Genomic DNA, 23,902 nt, shown 5'->3' with positions numbered 1-23,902 from the left:
AGCTACCATGTGGTTCCTGGGACTTGAACTCAGGATTCTGAGTAAGCTGCAGCCCATGCTCTTAACCTCTGAGCCATCTCTCCAACCCTTATAGTATCAATTTTGAAAACTTTGCTAGTCTGGGAGCTGGAGAGATGCCTCAACAGTTAGCACTTGCTGCCCTTATGAAGGTTTGAGTCCCAGCAACCACATAGGTGGTTCACTGCTGCCTGATACTTCTAGTTTCAGAGGAATCTGATGCCTCTGCTCTTGGGTACCTGGCAGTCATGTGTACTCCACTCCCAGAGACATAAATTACCTTTAATCCCAGCACTCTGGTGGCAAGATCTCTTTAGTTCCAGAATATCCAGAGCTATATTAAGAGAACATGGCTCAAAAACAAAACTAAAAGCATCTTTCCTTGAGAGTCATGTTTATGTTCATGTAGATCTTAAGATGACTGAGCCCGGAATTCAGGGATTTAGCCTATACAACAACAATAGGAAAGGAAAAAAGAGAAAACATGTTTAGACACTTTTGTATCTGAAATGTTTTGGTTCCACAGAAGAGAAGTACCAGTATGTGGGCTAGAGTTTTAGCCCTTGAATGAGGGTAAGCACGGGAGAGCAGGTATGAGATTAATCAAGATCAGCCTGGGAAAGGAAGTGCAGGAGACAGCAAGGTTTGCATGTGTGTGTGTGTGTGTGTGTGCAGGTGTCTGAGCACTGTGGGTTAGTTTCAAAGAAGGGGAATGGAGTGAGAAGGCACAAAACAAGATGGGATGATAGTTACCGCCTGCACTGACCCAAATGGTGACACTGAAAATGAACATAGGTCTCAAAAATAAGGCAGAAAGGGCTGGAGAGACAGCTCAGCAGTGACATCAGTGGCTGCTCTTCCAGAGGATCCAGGATCAATTCCCAGCACTCACATGGAAGCCCAGAACTGTAACTACAGTTTTAGGGGATCTGACACATGCAGGCAAAACACCAAGGCATGTAAAGTTAAAAAAGGGAGGGGGCCAATAGCGGGGTAGTGGTGGCACACTCCAGCACTTTCAGAGCAGAGGCCTACAGATCTCTGGGTTTGAGGCCAGCCTGGTCTGCAAAGCGAAACCATGTGAAAAAAGCAAAATAATAATAATAAACCCTCAAGGCAGATAGTCTGGACTAAGAATAGAGCAAAAATGGCTCATCCCCAGGCCATGGCTGTTTTACCCAGTTACCCTAGTGTCATCCTTTTATGTTCTGTCCATGAACATAAAACTAATGCTGCCCCTCTACATTGGTCTATTTTAACAGAACAGTCCTCCCGCCCCAGTTTCAGAAACTTATCATGGTTAAACAACCAGAGGGCAAAACCTCATGGACCAAGTTATCAAGGAAGTGTCTGGTGTCTTAGCTTTTTGTTAAATAGCATGCCCCCTAGCAGGATAGTAGTGGCTCTATCAGGAACTGATAGTTCCTGAACTCAGGAGGCAAAGCTGATGAATTTGGGAGCAGCCTGTCTACAGAGCATAAGTATATGACAGCCTCTCAGAAAGTAAGTTTCATACACCTCAACGTCCTGAAGACTAGGAATGAGTCACAACAGCTGGGGTAGGGGAAGAAATCTATCTGGACAGTGATGATGCACACCTGTAATTCCAACACTTGGGAGGCAGAAGCAGGAGGATTTCTGCATTTCAGGCCAGCTGCAGAGTGAGTTCTAGGACAGCCAGGGCTACCCAGAGGAACGCTTATCTTGAAAAAGAAAAAATGCCACTGACTGTGGGGTTTTTAAATTTAGTTCTGAGATTCATATGACACCTATTTTAGTAAGTGGTTTAAGGTGCAGACCCAACATTTCCCCCAGTTTTCCAGTCACCCTACTGGTTTATTTAAGCATTTATCCTTAGTGATAGGCAAAGCTCGGAGAGGCACTATCCCCAGCAGCTCCCCCAGAGAACTGTTCCTTTGCATAGCACATTGTACTGGCAACAAGCTGTGGGCCACATATAGTATGGTCAGAACGGACTAAGCAGAAATATGTCAGAACTCCAGAGAGAACTCACTGGAGTCACAGGGAAAGGACTGCATTATGGGTGCTGAGATGAACCAACATAAGCCTAGCCCTGTTTACAAAAGGCCATTTCAGTTGAACCAGAAATTCTTCCCAAGTCATTACTCTTTTAGAGTAATCCAAATAGGGGAAAATGAGTTAATTTTTGCTCCTTTTTTTCCCCCCTTGAGAAAGGGTCTCATGTAGCCCAGGTTAGCTTGAAAGTTACCATATAGTTGAGGCTAGCCTTTAACTTATTTTCCAGCCTCAGCCTCCCAACTGCTAGGATTAAAGGCACATGCTACCATGCCTGGCATAATAATTGAGTTTTTAAACCATAATACTCAGAGTCCTTTGGGGGCGGGGGGAACTCCAGAGAGCAAAGCCCATGAACTAAGCTCTTCAGTCTTAAAGAGTGTATCAGTTGCTTTGTTCTCCAGAACATCCTTGCCTCCTCAGAAACACCTAGGATGGTACAGTTCAGAACAGATGAGGACTCTCCGGACTTTGCTCTTTTTAATTCAGGAAAAGAAACAGAAGGAAAAACTGAATGTTTAAATAACTATAGAAGAAAAGGATGTGGGTGCTGGGACCTACCTTTTCTAGAATGGGGATTCATGGTTTAAACAAAACAAAGGGAAGAAAAATAAATTATTCTTCTCAATACTGTTTGGCATAATTGCATTGCTTTCCCACTTCTCATCCCAGCAGCTTCTTGAGATGAGCAGAAAGGAAACAGGCAAGAACAGAGCCACTGGTACCGCGACTCTGAGGATGGTTAGAGCCCTGAGAGGTTCTGCTACAGTCCTGCTCAGTATACCCCTTTTTCCTCCATCTGTGCTTTTGAAACTGGGAAGGAACAGACTCAAGCAAAGTTCTCCATGTATTAGTTTTTAGGGGTACTTGTTGCCTCATCCCAAACCTATTAATATTCTATGTGTGACTGTCCCCCGAAACCAGGAGGCTGCTTGGTAATGTCAACTCATTACGAATGGGAAATATTCAATGTGGACACGGCAGGGAAGTGTTTTCTGGGGCCTGAGACGTTCACTGAAGCCCTTTCTCCCAATGAATCTCAACTGCGACCTGGGTCAAGTCATGCAAGTAGCTTCCAGTTGTAACCCCTGATTCTTGACTCGCCAGCACTTTAGGAGCTGGAAAGTAGGTTAAGAACAGGCGAGTAAGCAGGGTAAAGGTGCGGACAGGAGGAGGCATGCGTGGCAGCCACCAATCCGCTCCTCCCCAGCAAAGCTCTGAGCCATCTGCAAGGCCTGCAAAGAATTGTCAAGCAATCTTGGTTGGATAGCCATCCTTGGCAGCTTGAGGGTAACTAAAGCATGAGTCCAAAGCAAATCTTATCCCCAAGCAAGAGGCTGCCTGCTCCTCTTTGGGGTGACAATGAAAGAAAAAGGTACATGCACAGGGCTCTCCTTTCCAGCCTACTGTCCAAACGTACTGCTCTCTAGGGCTAAAGACATGGGCCATGTGTGTGAGAGCACAAGCAACGGAGTCCCGGTGGTCTCATTTTGTCTCCAAATCAACAGGTGAGCTGGAGAGGAGGCCCAGAACCTAAGGACAGACGCTGAGAAGGTGGTGGGGAACAGGAGTGAGGGCACACGTGAGAGAAGCACCTTGCATGTGACCCGGTGGAGCTTCCTACCCGTTCCTGACACTAGTGAGGCCCTAGGACGGTCAACCCACCTCGGGGTGAATACAACTCCCTCCTAGCTGGTGAGCCACGGAATGCCCTGGAGAGTGTCTCACCGGGACCACATTTCTTTGGAGGGCTTCACTCACCCACCGGGCCTAAGCTGGAAATGAGCAGTTCAAGGCGCTCCTGCCCAGCCCCAGCCCGGACCCTTAAAACGCAGAAAAATTCTTATCCAAAGCAGGGTTGGGGGACGGGGTCGAGGCCCGCCGCCTCCCAAGGCCATGATTGGTGGAGACGGCGGCGCCGGAAGTTCTCCTTGAGTTGCATGATTGGCTAAGAAAGAAGCTCCTCCCAACTGCAGCACTGATTGGTTGCTGGGGACGGCGCAGTGATTGGTGGGCGGCAACCGGCACTTGCCGGACCCAGAAGTGACTGGTTCTGCAGGCGTCCGGGGCTGCTCAGTTCCCTCGGTAGACCTCGATCTTGCTGGCCTTGGCCAGCATGTCAATGATGTGGGCTTCGAAGTCGGCATCATGCACGCCTGTCTTCCGGAACTCGCCCGCGTACCGGTTGTTCTCCCAGTAGTGGTGCCAGTTGCCACGGCTGTCGGCCCCGAACCCATACACGTTCACCTGTGAGAAGGGTGGCACAGGGGTCACTGGGAGTCAGGGACCATGGTGGGGGACACCCAGGCCTGGCACAGGGACACTGACTCAGAGGGGACTGCTGCCTCTTCTGTCCCTTTCTCATTTGTGTTTTGCTTTTCCACGACAGGGTCTTATGTGGCCCATGATGGCCTCAAATGATCCTCCTGTCTCAGACTCTCCGTATCCGATTACAGGTACCACCATGACCTTGCTATAAATTTGCCTTTTTATTTTGTTTTTGTTTTTTTGTTTGTTTTGTTTTGTTTTGTTTTCGAGACAGGGTTTCTCTTTGTAGCCCTGGCTGTCCTGGAACTCACTCTGTAGACCAGGCTGGCCTCGAACTCAGAAATCCGCCTGCCTCTGCCTCCCAAGTGCTGGGATTAAAGGCGTGCGCCACCACTGCCCGGCAAATTTGCCTTTTTAATGAAGTAGTTTTGTTAGTAAGTTTAAAAAGGTAATAAAAACGGGAAATGCAAATATATTGTTTATAGGAATATAACAGACATGAAAAAACCTAACCTACATGGTTTCTGTCTACAAAAACTACTTCCCTGGAACCACAGCTAAGATGGGGAAAGGGCTGTTTCCTGCTTCTGGGTTCTATTTCCGCTCTCCACTGGCACCGACTGCCTACCTCATCACACACATGTAGTGCAAAGAAGAGCACCAGCATTCCTGTGGAGGGGTAGCGGCCATGGTGCTCGGTCCACCTGTCATGGATGTACTTGAAGAAGGCTGGGTTGTAAATCTGGACCTACAAGGAGAGTAAGAGGCACGTGAAGGGTTTGGAGGTCTGGCGATTCGGGCCAGGCTCTGAACAGCTTCTAGTAGTTCCTTGGGAATGCTGCACATGTGTTCTAGGTTCCTGTGGTCAGTACAGGGGTCAGGCATACAAGCAGATGTGGGATCCCCCCACTCCCCCAAGACAGGGTTTCTCTGTGTAGCCCTGGCCATCCTGAAGCTCACTCTATAGACCAGGCTGGCCTCGAACTCAGAGATCCACCTGCCTCTGCTTCCCACTACTGGGATTAAAGATGTGCAATACCACCACCTGACTCACAGATGCAGATCTTGATGGTGATGGCTTACCTTCAGTAAGCCAGCATAAATTCCATGATGGTGAGGGTCAAATGACCAGGGGGTAGGGAACTTACCTTCTCTTTGTCCACTCGAAGGAAGGACTTCACTGGGGCATAGGTGCTGCAAGAAGACAGGAAAAAAAAAAACCTTTCAGATGGCAACATATCTGCACCTTATGACCAAATGGTGACACCCTCACCGTTTCTAGACTGATCTATTCTCATTGCATGTTTACTGCTGCAGGGCCTTGATCAGAAACCTTCAGTGGCTTTCAGGATAAAATTGGGATGTTTTAGTCAAGCCTAGGGACTTCCAGTCTCACCCTTCCCTAAGCTGTCTGCTGGGGAACTCTGCATCTTAGATTAACTCTGCATCTTGGGTTAGCTGATTTGAGACTCGCCATGTGTGCTGCCTACTTTAATATCAACCTGACACAAGCTGGTGGCATCTGATCCTCAAGAAGATTCCTCCATAATTCCTCAAGCATTTTCTTGATTAGTGATTGATGAAGGAGGGCCCAGCCCATTGTGGGTGGAGTCATCCCTGGGCTAGTGGTCCTGGGTTAGCAGGATGAGCAAGCCATAAGGAATAAGCCAGTGCTAAACCACCTTCTTACTATTTAAAAAAAAAAAAAAAAAGATTTAGGCTTTTTTTTTTTAACGTGTATGTCTACACGTACACGCCTAATATTTTCAAGGCCCTGGGTGTGATCCCCAGCACCACTAATCAAGTAATATAGAGTGCCACATGACTAAAGATAAAGAAATGGGGACCACAGCCAGTAAGTGAAGACCATCCATATGTCCATATTGATAAGTAGAAGAACAAAATATGGTGTGTTCACCACAATGATGGAGTACATTTACTTTCAATGGAAGACTGAAAATGTGTCATGAATAAGCAGAAAGTCATGCAGACAGTGGAACACAGGTGGGCAGGAGCAGGTGGAGACCGTGTAATGTATAAAGGACACAGTTCCTTTGTGTGATTGTGCGTGGCTTGTATGAACATTGACCTTATTGAATGTCATACATCAGCAAGGATTAAAAAAGTGGTTTTTATAATATTTAACCACATATAAGGTTAGTCAGAGTAAACCATGTGGTTGTTTAGGACTGGGGACGGGGAAGACAACTAGGTTATTGTGGCATCAAAGACCTTTAGAACATGAAGACATTTCTAACGTTAATTGCCGTGTTTACAGCATTCTGAATTCATCAAAATGCTATTGGTTTATACATTTTAAAAGTTTTTATTTCATTTATTTGTGTGCTGGGGTGTACAAGTGCCGTAGCATGCAAGTCTGAGGACAACTTGCAAGAATGGGTTCTCTTCTACCATGTGGGTTCTGGGGGACTGAACTCAAGGGACATGTTCACACCACTTCTGACATCCTCAGGCACTGGGCACACGTTCATACATCTAAAATAAATACAATTCTTGTTTGTTTGTTTTTAAGATTTGGTAGGTAGGTATAGTGGCATATCCTTATATCCAAGAATTGTAGAGGTGAAGGCAGGAGAATTAGTTCAAAGCCAGTCTTGACTACATGAGACCCTGTCTCAAGAAACAGACACACACTAAACAAACACACAAGCAAACTAGGTAATTAAATAGAAAAAGCACGGGGCTGAGGTATGGTTCAGTGGTTACAAAGCCTTCAGTGCTCTTTCAGAGGAATCAGATTTAGTTCCCAGCACACACATGGTAGCTCACAACCACCCATAACTCCAGATCCTGGGAATCTGATGTCCTCTTCCAACCTCCTTGGGCTCCTGCACACATATGGTGCACATATATACACTCAGTCACATACACATAAATAAATACATATTTTTTAAAAATGTAAACCTGACAATCCTTTCATAAACTACACCTTGTGACATAGACCTGGAACCCTAGCTAGTGGAAAAGCTAGTGAGGACCACAAGCCCAAGGTCTGCTTCAGCTGCACAGAAAGCTTAAGGCCAGTTCTAGTGGCTTATCAAGAGCTTGTCTCAGAAATTAAAAAAAAACAAACAAACCAACAACAACAACAATAAATAGAAAAAGCAACCAGGGCTGGAGAGATGGCTCAGTGGTTAAGAGCACTGACCGCTCTCCCAGAGGTCCTGAGTTCAATTCCCAGCAACCACATGGTGGCTCACAACCAACTGTAATGTGATCTGATACCATCTTCTGGCTCTTATACATAAAATACATACATACATCTTAAAACAAAAGAACAAGAATGAACCCTCAGTGAAATGGATTGCCCAGGGTTCCCAGCTGTGATAGAATTATGATCTCAAAGACAATTTAGGGAAAAGAACCCCACAGTCCAGAGCTGCCTCCTCAAGAGACCAGTCCAAACTGGGCAATCATAGTTTTGCCACAAGTACACCAAGCTGCACCACATAGGAAGAGGCACAGAATGAGCTATGCCTTCAGCTAAGCCACCATTTGAGCCTCTACTTCTCACTAATTCTATTAGAGAATATTTTGAACTCAGAGACAAGCCCTCCCAATGGACTCCTGGCGCCCATATGCTACTCAGCCAGCAAAAAGGCTCACAATCGGATCTGTCCTGTGGAGAGGGCGCTGGCAATCCACATTAGGTCCAGGGCCTTGAAGGGGACCAGCACGAAGCTGACATTGGCAGGCAGGTTCTTGGCACTCTCCGGGTACATGAAATGGTGAGTTGTTCGGCTGCCAACATCCTTCTCAAAGCCCACAGTTGGTGCCTGATTCATCCTAAAAAGAGGAGAGAGAGAGAGACAGAGACAGAGAGAGAGAGAGAGAGAGAGAGAGAGAGAGAGAGAGAGAGAGAGAAGTGGTGCATGGGTTTTAGAGGATAATTTGGCACTCATCAAAAATAAAAAAGGAAGCTCAGCATGATGGCTAATGCCCATAGTTCCAGCATTCAAGAAGCTAAGGCAGGAGGATTGCCACACATTTGAGGCCATCCTGAGCTACAGCGTAACACCTGTCTCAAAACAAAACAAAACAAAAAAGAAAGAAAGAAAGAAAGAAAAAAATGTATAAAATGATATATACTTTGACTCAGCAATGGCTGCTTACGTAAAGATAAAAACTATTCTATTAATCAAAGAACTGGTGGGTACACTTTGTGCATTCATTAACTGAATACCACTTAGGTACCAGGACAGGGTACATTTTACATGTTGGTAACAAACCCAGGTCTACTCAGTGAAACATCCTAAGGGTGGAAAGTCCCTCCCCCCGCCCCATTCCTTTTTGAGACAGGATCTCAGACAGCCCAGACTGGTTTTACATTTACTGTGTACCTAAAGTTGGCCTTGAACTCCTGACCTCCTGCTTCCACCCCCCAAGTGCTGGGATTACAGAGATGTACCCCTACATCACGGCAAGCCTCCCATTTTGGTAAACATCTTATGTCACAGGCTCTAAGCAGGAGCTTGTTGGTCTTGTTTTCTGCTGTTACGGGGACATTTCTGTCCCCTGAGGACAGAGCGCCTTGTGACATCATTTCTACCACAGCAGGGTGACCAGAAGCTCTGCTCTTTCACTATGGCACAGGGACCCAGGAGGGAGGAACCGTCTCCATGAACCTCCCTAGCTTTCAGGCCAGCTCTACGAAACTGTACAAACTTCCCCTGTCTGAGTGCCTGGCACCATTCTCTTGTTTGGGTGTAGGCTTCCTGTGCCACAGAGAACCTGTGCTGTTTGCCTTCTGTTCCTCTCCCGGTAACAGAAGTGTCAGAGAAGGTAAGGAAATACTTCAGTTGCCTGTGGATAGAAAAGGCAAGAAGGACATGGAAGAATTCTTCGGCTGGTGATACTGGGCTGGGCAGATGCTGGAATCCAGATTTATGCTTCTGAAGACCTAAGCAGCAAACTTTATCTTTTGTTGTTATTTTAGTTTTTGTTTGTTTTCGAGACAGGGCTCATCTGTGTAGCCCAGGCTGTTCCAGAACTCACTCTGTAGACCAGGCTGTCCTCTAACTCATTGATCTGCCTGCCTCTGCCTCCTGAGTGCTGGGATTAAAGGCATGTGGCACCGCCACCCAATACCAGAGACAGACCAAGCCCTGGAGATCAAAGAACTGTGACTATCCAATTTTAGGGAAAAAAGGGGTTGAAAAGATTATTTGAGAGGACGAAGCAGACAATTATAAAGAAAGAGGAACAAGAGAAGTTAATGGTGGATGACTACAATCAAAACTAATTATATATATATATATATGAAAATATTGAAATAAAACCCACTGTTTTGTGTAATGGGGGAAGGGAAAAAGTATGGTTGCCCTAGGCTGGCTTTTACAGGCTCACTGCTAGCTTTCTCCACTGATTAGCCAGTCTACTTAGAGTCAAGAAGTGTCCCCTTGGACCTGGCGGTGGGACCGTCGGCTTCCTTCACTCCTCTTCTACCTGCTTCAGGTCCCAGGCAGCTCGAGGGTGGGAATGAAGGTTCAAACTAAAGTCCAAGAAGATGTCTCACAGCCTCCACAGGAACAGGGAGGAACATGGCATTCTTTTGGAGACGCTGACTCAGTCTACATAAGTCCTGGAAAGGGGCCAGAAGATGACATAGATCTCTGGGACATGGAGCCATGTATTCCAGAAACCTATCTGCTCCCAGGTGCCCTTAGCAGCCAAAGAAAGGCTAGGCAGGGTGGCTCACTCTTTACTTGGGGCGAAGTGCTAACACCATGCATCCTGTCACCTGACAATGCCAGGAGCTAGATGGATCAGCTGCCCAGGGGAGGCAAGAAGTGCTCAACTCCAGTTATGTCATAAGCTGAGAGATCAGAGAATTTACAGGGGGAGACAGCTGGAGGTGAGAAGACAGCTCTGTTTCACTGCTCGCCCTGATTCTGGGATGAAAGGCTTCCTTTCTGGTTCCCAATCAAGAGAGATCTGCAAACAGCCACCAATACTGCCACCTGGCTCTTTCTATAGACCACCGACAGCCAACTACCCTCTGGGTCACCGTTTCTAAAAAGCAACTCTAGGGACCACTCCAAACACTGTATCTTGATCCTGCCTCATGTGAAGGAGACTCTGTGGGTGTGTCTGCAGCTTGGACACCCACATGTCAGAAGAAATCACAGCTTTTAGGCTGCAGGCTTTGACCCCTGAGGTTTCCCAACCATCACCGAGGAACCAAATGATAGAGTTGGCCAGAGAAGCGGGTATTCGGCTATCTGAGTTTCCTTGGGCTGTCAGAGTGTCCCGGAGCTGAAGGGAAGCCATGGAAGCCTCAACTCCTGATCTTGTCCACCTTCTCTCAGTAGACAGAGTTCTTGTGGCAGCTTCCAGCTTCCTTCCCTTTAAAGTGCCAGGAGCTGGAAGATGAGGGTAATCCAGGTGGCTCTGGAGCTCTGGGTGGAAGTCAGTATTCTATTTCCACATCCGTCACCGTTTCTCATCTTGAAGAAGATCTTACAAAAAAAATATGGAAAGCCTCAAGAGATAAATTGCTGTGTTGGCGTTGCTATGGAGACAGCAATGGTTTCTACGACAAAAGCCTTCTGCCTCTCGGGAAATCTGGTCTTTCTGCAATGCCTATCCTAGGCAATGTTTAGAAAAAACCTGGCATTTTTAGTATTTTATTTACTCATTCATTCATTCATTCATGTGTGTGTGCGCATATGTATGTGTGTGTATGTATGTGTGTGTTCATGTGCATTGACAATGGGAATCTTCTCTTGATTCCCCTTTATTTCTTTGTGTGTCCTTGTTTGTGTATTGGTGCCCATATGCCATGGGACATGTGTGGAGGCCAGAGAGCAGAGTCTGGATGTCAGTCCTCACCTTTCTACCTGAGACAGGGTCTCCTTGCCATGGTGTTGGCTAGGGGAATGGGTGCTCAAACTTCTGGAGAATGTCCAGTTTCTGCCTCTCAGCTCCCTATAGGGGAACACTGGAATCAAAGAAGCCTGTGCTACAGCATCTGGCTTTTATATGGGCTCTGAGATTCCAAACTCAGGTTGTCAGAGTTGCTCAACAACTGCGTTTATCACTGGGCCACTTCCCCCACCTCACATCTCATTATTTAAGACAGGTTTTCTCCCTGAACCAAGACTTAACAATTTTGGCTAGACTTGCTTACCAGCAAGCCTCCAGGATCTACCAATCACCATACCACCAGCACTGGGATACAGGTGCACGCTACAATGTCCAGCTTTTACATGGGTGCATTTAAACCTGAATGCTGGTTCTCCCTAACCCTCTTCACTGATTTTTGAGACAAGGAGGGCCTTGTGTATCCCAGGTTGGCTTTGAACTCACTAAGAAGCTGAAGATGAACTTGAACTTCTTGCCTCTTACCTCTATACAGGTGTGTGCTGCTATGCTGGGCCTCAAACCCAGAGCCTTGGCACCCGGGCAAACACTCTACCAACACTACAATATCCTCAGCGTGTGGTTTTGGGGTTTTTGTTTTTTGAGACAGAGTATCACTATGTACCCATGGTTGGTTTCAAGCTCAGAGAGTCACCGATTTCTGCATTCCAAGTGTTAGGGTTTAAGGTGTGGGCTACTGTGCCTAGCTTTAAGATTTTTGTTTTGTTTCTTTGTCTTTTGAGACAGAGTTTTTCTATGTAACAGAGCCCTGAGTGTCTTGGACTGGCTTTGTAGATCAGGCTGGCCTGGAACTTACAAAGATCCGCCTGCCTCTGCCTCCCAAGTGCTGGGATTAAAGACATGCACCACCATGACTTGTTTTGAGATTTTTTTTTTTTAAAGCCATAAGCTTACTGTGGAACCTGAGGCTGGCCTTGGGATATTTCAGCCTCAGCTTGCAGGAGCTAAGATCCATAAATGTGTGCTACCACAGTCACCTCACCCTTTTTAAAAGAAGATAAGTTGATTTAGTGTACCACAAGGGCAGTAGAATGGATAGCAACAAGAACACCTCCTGCCTCCAGGTGGTGGTAGATCTCTGGAGTTCAAGGCCAGACTGGTATACACATTGAGTTCCGGGACAGCCATTGCTACACAAAGAAACCCTGCCTTGGTGAGTAGGGAGGGAAACAGGAATACTTCCTGCCAGTAACATTGTTTTTTAAATATATATTTATTATTATTTTAAATTATATATGCATATTCATATTATATATATATTGTATATCTATATACATGTATCACATATATATGTATATATTCAAACACACACACACACAGATGACTTTTAGCTGCCATATGGATGTTGGGAACCAGATTCCAGTCCTCTGCAAGGACAGCAAGTGTTCCTAACCACTGAGACACCTCTCTAGCTCCAAAAATGTGTATTTTGAACACTTACTCCACACCCAACCTTGAAAACCTGGGAAGAGAGACCAGGATTATTAACTGAAGCCTCTGGGTGCCGGTGTCCCTTGGCACACTGGGCAACTGGTACTTGTACCCTAGCAGAAAAGATCAAAGAAGACTGGCAAGATGGTTCAGTGGATAAAAGAGCTTGCCACCAAACCTGAAAATCTGAGTTTAGTTCATAGGACCCATGTGGTGGAAGCACTCCTACAAGCTGTCCTCTGATAGCCTGAAAACTAAATAATGTTAAAAACAATCCAAACCAAGCAAACAAACAGAAACCAAAGAGACAAGGATGCCTTATGGATTGTCTTCCCTGTCCCTCTGCCTGTTCTATGAGAGCTCACCTCATGATAAAGTTGTGGCTGTCCACTTCTTGCCCATAGCCAGAGCCCCGAAGGTTGCCTGAGTTCCCGACCACAGCACAGCGCCGGCACTGTTGGGGGTCCCGGAAGCGGTAGGGGTTCTCACCAGGCACGATCTGAAACAGCTTCTCCAGCACTTCGTTGGTGTTGTGTGACTTGAATTGGGGTTGCAGCATCTGGGCAGGGGAGATGCCTGTGAGGGTGGAGAAATTCTCACCTCTTCAAACTTCCCCTCCAGTCAGAGCCGTACAGCCCTCCTCGCACAGGGCTGTCTGGGAATACCTTTCCCAAGCCCTGAGGAACTTCTCTTCATGGTAGCAACGTCTTGACTCTCAGTCAGTCTCACTATGGAGATAACAGTACCTAGCACCCTGCCTGCCAGTCATGAGCCGCCCCTCCAGTGCTTTAGAGAGGCTTGGGGTGTGGGTGTCCCAAGTGCTATCTGAGGCATTTTGAAGGGGCTTATGGTCCTAGGCCATAAAGCAGAGTAATGTACTTCAGGAAACTTTTCCAAAACTGGGTTCCCCTCTACAGCCTGGTCTACAGCCTGGTCTACAGAGTAAGTTCCAGGACAGCCAGGGCTACAGAGAGAAACCCTGTCTCGGAAAAAAAAAAAAAAAAGAAAAAAGAGCTGGAATCCAAACTGCTAACGATCAACAAAGACTCAAGTGAATGAGGTTAGCCTTGAAACCCTTCTGTTTCTGCCTTCTAAGTACTGAGTTTTGTTAGAGACAAGGTTTCAGCATGTAACCCTGGCTGGCCCTGTACACAGTGTTCCTCTCACTTGACCTCCTGAGTGCTGGGATTACAGCATACCACCATACCTGCCACAGTACAAATGTTCAATGGGGTTAGGCCAGTGGCACACAGGAATAAAGGAGGTGGGGTACACAACAAACAAAAGATCACAGGCTTATCAGGAAAAAAAAAAAAAAAGGAAATCTACGGGCCACTGAGATGTCTCAGGTGAAGGCACCTGCTGCCGTGCCTGATGACCAACATCCAAATCGTAGGACCCATAAAATTGAAGGAAAGAATTGACTCTGACCTCCACACATGTGATGTGACATGCACATGCTACACACACACACACACACACACACACACACACACACACGGGGGGGGGGGACTAGGGAGAGAGAGAGAGAGAGAGAGAGAGAGAGAGAGAATACATTTTTAAAATACTTAAAAACCAGCTTGTTGCCACATAAGAAAATTTCCAGGAGAAACTAAAAATAGATATTTCACATGAAATCCTCTGAATGTTAAATAGTGGTAATATAAATATTTTTAAAAAACAGTGGACTGGACTTGTTCCATGACATAGGGCCATCAACTAATACTTTGAAATTAACACTTTAAAATACCATAGACAAAATGAAGCAGGCCTGCCTGCTCTACAGAGCAAGGACAGGCAGGACAAAACAAAACAGAAAAACAAAACAGAATAAAGTAAAAAATGCCGTGAGCTCTCAGAAGGCTGAGGCCAGAGGATCCTAAGTTTGAGGCTGCCGGGAATACATAATGAAACCTGTCTCAAAGAAACAGAGCAATGTCAGGTATGGAGGCACGTTGCCCCGGTACCCAGGAGACACAGACAGGCAGATCTCTGTGAGTTCAATGCTAGTTTGGTCTACATAGTGAGTTCCAGGCCAGTCAGGGTCATATAAGATCCTGTCTCAAAGCAAAAACAAAACCAAGCCCAATGTGATGATATATACCTACAATCCCAACATTCAAGATTCTAAGGAGAGTCAGGTAAAAAAAAAAAAAAAAAAAAAAGCTGGGAGACAGAGGCAGGCAATCTCTGAGTTCGAGGCCAGCATGGTCTAGAGTGAGTACCAGGACAGCCAGGGCCACACAGAGAAACCTTGTCTCAAAAACAAGCAAGTAAATAAATAAACAAACAAATACAAGAAAAGAAAAGCTGTGGACCAAGAGCTGAGAGAAGACGCTCTGGGATGGAGCGTTTGCCTAGTACATCCCAAGCCCTGGCCTTAGACACTCAGCAACAACACTGCTGTAGAATGAGGCGCTGGGTTTGTGGGCAAGCAGGAGCTGCTCAGGGAACCAGAGATCTTTCTGGAGCAGAAGTCTGCCTCTGAGATAAGAATTCTCAACTTTGTGGCAAAAGGGGCGTGGCTGTGGGGAACAGGAAGATGTGTGGGTTGAGGAACATTGTTCCTAAACAGAATTGCATTCCTGTGACCAGAGGCCTGTCTCGTTCCCGGGGAATAAGGCCAGTGCTGAGACTGTAACACCAGGCAGACACTGAGCGCGTTCTGAACCTTGATTTTTCTCCATAAAACAAAGTTGTAGCTGAAAGTGACAGGCAGGACTCTGCTAGAAGGTCCTGTGGGGCTCCTCTGAACCTCTGCTCTACAGACGCTGGTCTCGGAGGACTCTAATAGTCTGGGCCAATAAATAGGTTCTGGATAGCTGTCTTGATAAATGTGTGCATCCTCACATCCATGAAGAATGAGAGGAGAGGCATCTTGTTCCTATACTGGCAGGAGAAACAGGGACCAGGAACTGCCTCTCCACGCCAGGGAGAGCAGGCAGCCTACAAGGTTCCATTCTTGGCCCAGGAGGCAACCAGATGGCCCTGCAGAACCTGGGAAGTGATGCTCCGGTGATGCGATGATGGGGGCAGGGTGGAGGACATGAAAAGCAAAAAGATCTTAGGACCTAGCAAACCAGGAATGGACCTGTTATAGGCCCCTCTGAGGCTCCGGTGCTCCAACGCTCCCTCCCAAGCCAGAGCAATCTTTTCCAGCAACTGTAAAGCACCAAGAGGAACTCCTGAAGTGTTTATAGTTACTCTGAGCCAACATTTACCAATTAGAATATGCAGTCTTAAAATCTCTTATTTCTGGAATACCTCAGCAATAAGAAGCTATCATACAAACAATGAGGACCTGAGTTCCCCAGCACCTATGTAAGAGCCAGATGGGGGAGTGCATTTCTGTAATATGGTGCCAGAGATATACAGACAGATGTCTAGAATCTCACAGGCCAGCCAGCTTAACCAAATCACCAAACCACCAAGCTCCAGATTCTTGAGACCCTATCTCAAAAATTAAGGTGGAATGGCCAGTATGGTGGCACATGTCTTTAATCCCAGCACTCAGAAGGCAGAGGCAGGTGGATCTCAAGTGAGTTCAAGACTAGCCTGGTCTACAGAGTGAATTCCAAGACAGTCAGAGCTACACAGTGAGACTCTGTCTCCTAAAAACAAAAGGAAGCAAACAAAAAGACCCACGACAACAACAAAAATAAGGTGGATAGTGATTAAGTCAATATTTCACAACGTCTGGCTTCCAAAAGCATAATTCTGCATGTATGCACACACATAAAACTTGCACAGCACATACAGGGGCTGGAGTGATGGTTCAGCCGGTAAGAGCACTGGCTGCTCTCCAGAGGCCCTGGGGTTCAATTCCCAACACCCATATGGTGGCTCACAATTGTCTGTAACTCCAATTCCAGGGGATCCAAAGCTCTCTTCTATCCTCTGAGGGCACAGAAACACATGCACAAAGAACATGCATTCTCATACTAAAATAAAAACGTATATACACTGTACACACAGATTCAGGCTCCTGGAGTCTGGGAAGAGAGGCTGGAGGATGGCAGACAAGAAGACTGGGGAGAAATGGTGCTCGCTGCACAAGCCTGGCGACCTAAGTTCAATCTCTTCCACAAAGTTGTCTTATAATCTCTACATGTACACTGTAGTACCCGCACAGCTCCTACTACATACATCATACATGTACACACACACACACACACACACACACACACACACACACCAAATAATAATAAGAATTTTGGAAATATAAGATGCTGGAGGGAGAAGCATGAGGTACCTGCCAACAGGGCAGCACTTGCTGCAGCTGTGGGGTGGCTTTCTGCCTCCTAATAGGCAGGGCTCTATCTAAGCATGGCCTCCAAGTCACCACTTAGACTGGTCTGGCCATTGGTGCTGCCTACCAGAGCCCAGAGCATTTTGGGGGCAGGGTGTCTACAATGGACTCCTACAAGCACCACAAATAGTAGTTCTCTCTCCTTCCAGGTCAGAGCTCATTCTGCCTGTCAGCAACCTGTGATCCAGGGATAGGGCTCAGATCAGATGGGCTTCCTGCTTTGTCAGGGTGCTGGGAGAGTCAGTCATAAGACGGATACCCTAAGTCCAAAAGGGGGCTCTGATCACAATGGCTCCAAAATAAAGAGGACCAATTCCGGAAATCAGACAACAAAAGGAAATTAGGAGGGGGCCGCAGTTCTTACCATCCACCACCGCTGGACATCCGGGGGGAGGTTCATGTTATCTCTGGTCCAGACCGGTGAGATGTTACTGTCAAAGTGGCTGTCAAACCATTCAGAGGTGCCGGCATCACCCATGCAGCGACTGCAGGCACAACTTTTCCCCGAAATCCCCTCCTTGCCGAGGCGCTGTAGTCCAGTATAGCCTGGTACCAGCTTCACCCGGTGTGTGCCACCCAGAGCCCCCGAGTCCAGGTAGGGCAAGGTAGCCATGCTGTGGTGTGAGTAGGTGAAGAGCAGAGACATAATGAACACCAACAGGAAGGCCATAGAAAGGAACCACACACGAAGGGAGCACTTCATTGTGCTGGCCACGGAGCAGCTGTCACCGTGGCCAATCCTTTCCCGGCCCACTGTGGGGCCAGCCACGGCGCAGCCTGCTTGTTTTGGCAGCACGTAGAAAGGGCATAGGGGCACGAGATGTGGCAGGGGACTCTTGCCACACCTTCCCTCAACAAAAGGAGAAAGCAGGAATAGCCTCCCTCCCTCCCCCCGTCCCTGAGCCACTGGAGCCTCTGCTCAGAACTTCATCAGGTCTCTCAGTCACTAGCTGGGCCACAAAGGCTCTGCGTCTTCTGCCACCCCGTCAAGGCAGAGGTCAGTCCATCCCAGCCCTCTAGTCCCTTGTGAGTGCTGGCAGCCAACTCCGGGGACCCCCCTCTTTGGTGGCTTGAAAAGGTCCAGTCTGGAGCAGTCTGGGTCCTTGTGGTTCATGAGCAGACGCTAAGGCAGCCCCTCCTCCCCTGCAGTGGGGAATCCCTGGAACCCTGATTACAGCGGAGAGCACACGGGCTTCAGGGGGCCTGCATTCCACTCACGAGTCCTCTGTACACTTGCAGGCCGTCCTGGTCCAACTCCTTGGCCAAGGGAAAAGAGCCTGACTCAAGGCCAGAGAGAAAACCAGTAGTCTTCATGGGCGTCAGGGCTGCAAAAACCAAGACCTTCTCCGTAGCATCTGGCCTGCTGCTTCCCATGAGAGGTGCTGCTGGTCCCTTCTCCTGGAGATCGCAGCTCCAGCTGCAGGGCACAGTAGATCACAATCACCTACACATCCTGTGGGGTCCTCTGGAGCTGGGAACGGCCGCTGCTCAGCAAGGTGCCGGATTCTAAGCCATGTGGGTCGGCAGAGCTTGTATGAAGCTCCTAGTTAGGACTCCAGACTCCTTCCTGGGACTGTTGGCCTAGGCAGGGCAGCTGTCCTGCCCACCCTTGCTTCTGGGGTGAGGCCGTCCTGCCCTTGGCTCCTGCCAGCCAGTGATCCCCTGGCAGGCTCTTTCTCACCTGTCAGGCGCCAGGCTGCCACAGCATGACCCTGAAATTCAGAGAGGAAAAAGAATATGCAGCTAGACAGTAGAACCTGAACATACATACACATGCTCTCTCTCTCTCTCTCTCTCTCTCTCTCTCTCTCTCTCTCTCTCTCTCTCAATCTCTCTCCCCTCCCCCCACCCACACAGAGGCCCCGCCCATGGTCTCAGAGGAGACAGTCACCAGTAAAAGAGATGCCAGTCAACAAAAGGGTAGACAAAAGAAAAGGCTCTTCCCTCAAACCGTCCACGGATAGCATCACTTTGTCTAACTCCCAGCCTCAGAGGACTGCACCTTCATTAATTAGCCCGAGAATAAACAAGGAATAAGTTAATTTCCCCTGGGTCCAATGGCAAGGGCTAACACACTCCATTTAGAAAGCCTTGTCCAGCTATGTGTAGTTAGTTACTTTTGGACAAAACTGAGAGGAAATTGGCCTAGGGAGGATCCCAAGGTCTGAGAATAATGGCTTCCCCCACATAATGCTCTCAAGGAACTTGTAGTGCCCATAGGAAGCTGGCAGAAACTAGTCTCTGATTTCTCAGGTGTGGACTGTCCAGGCAACATTTCTGATTGGTTCGGTGAACCATGAACAATCTTTCCTGCTCTGATATACAGGGAAAACATGTCAAGAGAAGAGGTTTCTGGTCTCGGAACAACCACCAACCAGCCCCCTGGGTAGCTGCCTTCATCTGTGTATTAAGGACAGAATGAACTTCTAGAGTCCCATCCTGTTAGTGCCAGCGACCCGAGGCTCTATGCTGTCCCTAGCACACAGCAGGGAGAAGAGGCTACAGGGAAAGGAGTCTGAATCCATGCTCAGGGCATCTCGTAAACCATCTCTTTAAATGCAGCCAGCCAGAGTAAGCTCTGATGTGACCCGCAGGTCTTGCAACCCTATCCCTCCGTTGTTGAAGGCTGTGGACAGATATTCTAGGGTCCTCTGGCTGCTGTGGAAGCTGCAGGCAAAGTCTTAGGATCTGTGTTAAAAAGACAGAAGCCTGCAACCCCAGGAGGAAGCAAGAGGAAGATGAGGAGCTGGGGGATGTTCAGTAGTAAATCTGAGACCAGCTAAGGGGCCACAAGAGACCCGAGATTCTGCCTCAAAGTAGTAACAAAAACAAAAATAATAATAAAAAACAACCCAGCAAGATGGTTCAGTGTAGCCGGGCGGTGGTGGCGCACGCCTTTAATCCCAGCACTTGGGAGGCAGAGGCAGGTGGATTTCTGAGTTCGAGGCCAGCCTGGTCTACAGAGTGAGTTCCAGGACAGCCAGGGCTACACAGAGAAACCCTGTCTTGAAAAAAAAAAAAAAAAAACCAAACCAAACCAAACCAAACCAAACAAACAAACAAACAAAAGATGGTTCAGTGTACAAGTTTAACAGCCTTTGTTTAATCCCCGGAGCAGACTTAAAAGAATCATCTCTACAAAGTTGTGTGCTTCTGATCTCATGTGAGAATGAAAGATATAAAAAACTTATGAAACTATAGGAAGTTTTTATGACCCCTAGACCTGAGCAAAAGAATGCAGGTTCACTAGTTTAAGGAAGCAGAACTGAATGTAAGATTTTAGGCCTTCACTGCCCCGGAGTTACATTCCAGGAGGGGTACATTATCCCTGAGTCAGAGGACACTTGCTGGATTGCATTCCTCAGACCTTGGAGAAGAGAACCCACCTGTGGGTGGGGAAGGCCCAAAGTGGGAAGACACATTCCTGACCACAAAGAAAGATGCAAGTCATCTGGGTGGTCCCAGAAACTGGCTGACTGCAAGATAGATGGTTGGGCAAGGTTACAGTCTTGAGAAAGATGAGTATACAAGATGTTTCCGCATGACTCTGGCTGAATTACGAGTTGGGGCTTTTTGAGACTTTCTACTGTTTTGTGTTATGTTTCCTTGGTTACCCCCTCTACCCCTATGGTTTGTGGTTCTTCCCTGTATAAGCCCTCCACTCCCAGCCGATGGGGTCGACACTCCTCTGCCCCTGTGGGAGTCTCGGCATCAGTCGACTGACCCCAAAACATACCTCTTGCTGTTGCATCAAGAATGGTGTTTTGTGAGTAATTGGGTGGCCGTGAATTCCTGAGGTTTGAGGGAGGTCCTCCCTTTGTGTGTGTGTGTGTGTGTGTGTGTGTGTGTGTGTGTGTGTGGTCTTACATTTTGGTGCATGGGCCGGGAAATTGAGACCACCCTAATCTCCAAGAACCCACTTGGAGGTAAGATTTCACCCATGGTTTTCTTTCTGGTTGCTGTGTGGCTGTTTGTCTAAATTGTTTGGTTTCTCGTGTGCCCGTTTGTCTGAATTGTTTGGTTTCTGAAAAGTGCACTTTTGGTTTGGTCAGGCAGTTGTTTTGGGAGAGAGAGTAAACCGTTTTTTTTCTGTCTCGGGAGGAGACAAACAGGTGACCGGCAGATGTGCTGTGGGGTCATCGGCTGCTGTGCCCTGGGAGATGTCTCAGGAGGACAGGGTGCCGGAGAGGATGCGGAATCCTTCTCGGCTGGCACTAGTGATTGAGACGGGTTTTTGTTAGTCTCTTTGTGTGTTAACGATGGGGCAGAGAGAAAAGGTCAGGAACGACCCTTTTCCGTTCGAAAGTGGCGCCACCTAGGGCGGCATTTGTTGTGCTCTCATGGCAGTGTGTCTATTTTTGTGTTCATTGCTGGCGTGTCAGAAATCTGTTAGACTTGGTCCAGCATAGGCTGGCCAAGTCGTCTGAATCTGTTAAATTAGGTCCAGTGAAGACTGGCCACGTTGTCTGGTTATTGGAGTCTTACTTGGGAGGCAGAGGCAGGCAGATTTCTGACAGTCTTTCTATGTCCTGATTGTGTAACTTGGTCTCTGCGCCTGTGGCAGGGGCGAGAACTGTCCATATCACCTGGTTTATGCGCCACCCGTGACAGGGGTGAGCTGTCTGTGTTGTTTATCTCTTTTCTTGGCAAATTGTCTGTGTGTTAGTTGTTCTTTGTGTTCTTGGACTTAGACTGACGTTATTTGGACTGAATCTACTGTGTTAAACATCCTGAGTTAAAAAGAGGTAACATGGCCACCAGCAGAGAAAGAGAGCTGCTGGTACAAGAGAGCTGCTACAGAGCAAAAGGCAGGCAGATCCTTTGGCGAGGGGCACCTCAGTTTGGGTTAGGGCACTGCACGTAGGGTGTTCTCCAGGTAGCACTGCATGGAGGGCGCCCTCGCCCAGCCTGCTCCCGGTGGGCGACAGCTCGAGGCTCCCCTAGCACAGCCCCCTTGAACCACCCAGCCATGCAAGTTGGCTGCCAAGAGAAGAAAGCTCTGTTACTCTGCTGTCAGCAGAGGCTGTGGAGGGGGCAGTGTGGGACAACTGCCTAGTTTGGCATGCATGGCTGTGCTGGGGACCTCGGGGGTCACTGCTATAGCAACTCGGCAGTGTCCCACCTGCCGCCTGTGAAGATAGGTAGGGTCCAGGTGATTAAGAACCTGGCAGAGAGTGAACAAGCCGTGGCACACAGCTTTGGCGGTTCGAATCCCACATCCCCCGTGTGACTCTGCCTGAGTCTCATTGGAAAAAAAAAAAAAAACAAAAGAACCTGGCAGAGGAGAAAGACATCTTCCTTGAGCCATGGAAGCTGGACAAAACAGCCCCAGCAAGATTATTCACCCGAGAGTTATAGTTATATATTTTTTATTTAAAAAATAGTGAGTGAGTAGCGCTGAGACAAGTCACATGACTCCAGCTTAAAAACTCTGAACCAACAAAACTGCTTGCAGGCAGGTCAGGCAGGTTGCCTGTTGTAAAAAGTTACAGGCTGTTCTGAGTCAGACAGCCAAAAGAATAGGCCTCCATTTTGGTAGAGATACAAGTTTATAATAAAAAATAAGTTAGTTACTCTCTGCTTAGGATAGCCATCCATAAAGACCTTTGTACAGGTGATCAAATCAATAGATAGGCCAGGATCCCTCGGGCACCCAGACCAAATGCCCAATATAGTCACCTAGATAAATCTAGTGGAGGAATACCCTTCCCCCGATAAGAGCCTTTCTTCCCCAAGACCCTTGTAGGTTCTGGATTTCAGGAGTGCTCTTCCCTTTGGGGGGGGGGTATCTTACGAGTCCACCTGTGACCCCAACCCATCATACAGACACAAACAACAATTAAAAAGGGGACAAACTAGAGAGACGGTGAATTGTACTGGACGTTTTTCCAGAAAACCTGATCCAGTTCCCACCAGCCACAGGGTGGCTCACAATCATCTGTAACTCCATTCCTAGAGGATCCGTTACCCACTTCTAGCCTCCTGGGGCACCTACCTGGCATGCATATGATATACAAATATACATGGAGACAAAACATCCAAACACATTAAATAAAACAATAAATACATCTTTTGAAAGAGGAAAGGAAAGAAACAAAAGCCCCGCCCCCTCCATTTGTGATGGCTCAAATTTCTTCAGTGAAGCTAAACCCTAGAGCCATCAAGGACCAGTATTAGCACGATATAATAGGAAAGACATAATTCTAGATCAGAAAAATGGTGTTTATAGATGTGAAAGTACTTGCTTAAGGTAACGACCTTACGAGTGGCAGTGAGCTTTGAGACCTGGCCTGATTCAATGTCTGAGACAAGACAGAGTGCTAGAAGCCCGTGAGCCACTGCAGCTGCACAAGCCTCAGGGGAAGAAGTGAAAGGCAGAGGTTCTGAGATAGCTCAGAAGGAAAAGGTTCTTTCTGCCACACCTACTGACCCAAATCCAATCCCTGGGACCCACATAGGAAAAGAAAAGAACTGATTGCCTAGCTTGGTGTAGTGGCTTAGGCCTTTAATCCCAGCACTCAGGAGGCAGAAGAAGGCGGATCTTTTTGAGTTGGAGGTCAGCGTGGTCTACAAACAAGTTCCAAGACAGCCAGGACTCTGTTACACAGAGAAACCCTGCCTCACAAAACAAAACAACAAAACAAAACAAAACAAAAACAACTGACTCCCTTAAGTTTTCTTCTTATGTCCAAATATACATACACAAATAAGTAAATAAATACTGGTTTGTTTTTGAAGCTTCAAGCCAGGCCTGCCTATAACCCTAGCATTCGGAGCATAAAGGCAAGAGAATGATTTGAGTTAAAGCCATTGTGAGTCCAGGACAGACAAAGCTACACAGAGAAACCCTGTCTCAACAAATTGAGAAGAAGGGAGGGAGAGAGGGAAAGAGGAAAGGAAGGAGGGAGGGAGGGGGAGAGAGAGGAGAGAGGAGAG

The 23,902-nt window shown here is 47.5% G+C and overlaps 1 protein-coding gene across 1 annotated transcript in view; it reads right to left on the bottom strand.

The window, feature by feature from the left end:
• Positions 1-2,513: 2,513 nt before the first annotated feature.
• St3gal2 (ST3 beta-galactoside alpha-2,3-sialyltransferase 2) overlaps positions 2,514-23,902 on the bottom strand; it is a 52,434-nt gene continuing 31,045 nt past the window's right edge. Inside the window, exons 2-7 of the mRNA XM_034523139.1 lie at positions 17,331-18,678; positions 13,023-13,216; positions 7,951-8,130; positions 5,472-5,517; positions 4,952-5,071; positions 2,514-4,302 (exon numbers count right to left, since the gene is read on the bottom strand). Coding sequence (XP_034379030.1) covers positions 4,129-4,302; positions 4,952-5,071; positions 5,472-5,517; positions 7,951-8,130; positions 13,023-13,216; positions 17,331-17,669 — 1,053 coding nt within the window. The 5' untranslated portion in view covers positions 17,670-18,678 and the 3' untranslated portion in view covers positions 2,514-4,128. The remainder of the gene's footprint in view (positions 4,303-4,951; positions 5,072-5,471; positions 5,518-7,950; positions 8,131-13,022; positions 13,217-17,330; positions 18,679-23,902) is intronic.

The sequence above is a fragment of the Arvicanthis niloticus genome, chromosome 18 (assembly GCF_011762505.2).
Source record: "Arvicanthis niloticus isolate mArvNil1 chromosome 18, mArvNil1.pat.X, whole genome shotgun sequence".
In the NCBI taxonomy this organism is placed as follows: Eukaryota; Metazoa; Chordata; class Mammalia; order Rodentia; family Muridae; genus Arvicanthis; species Arvicanthis niloticus.
Note: the sequence above shows the minus strand (reverse complement) of the source record. Positions and strands in the feature narration are given on the sequence as shown.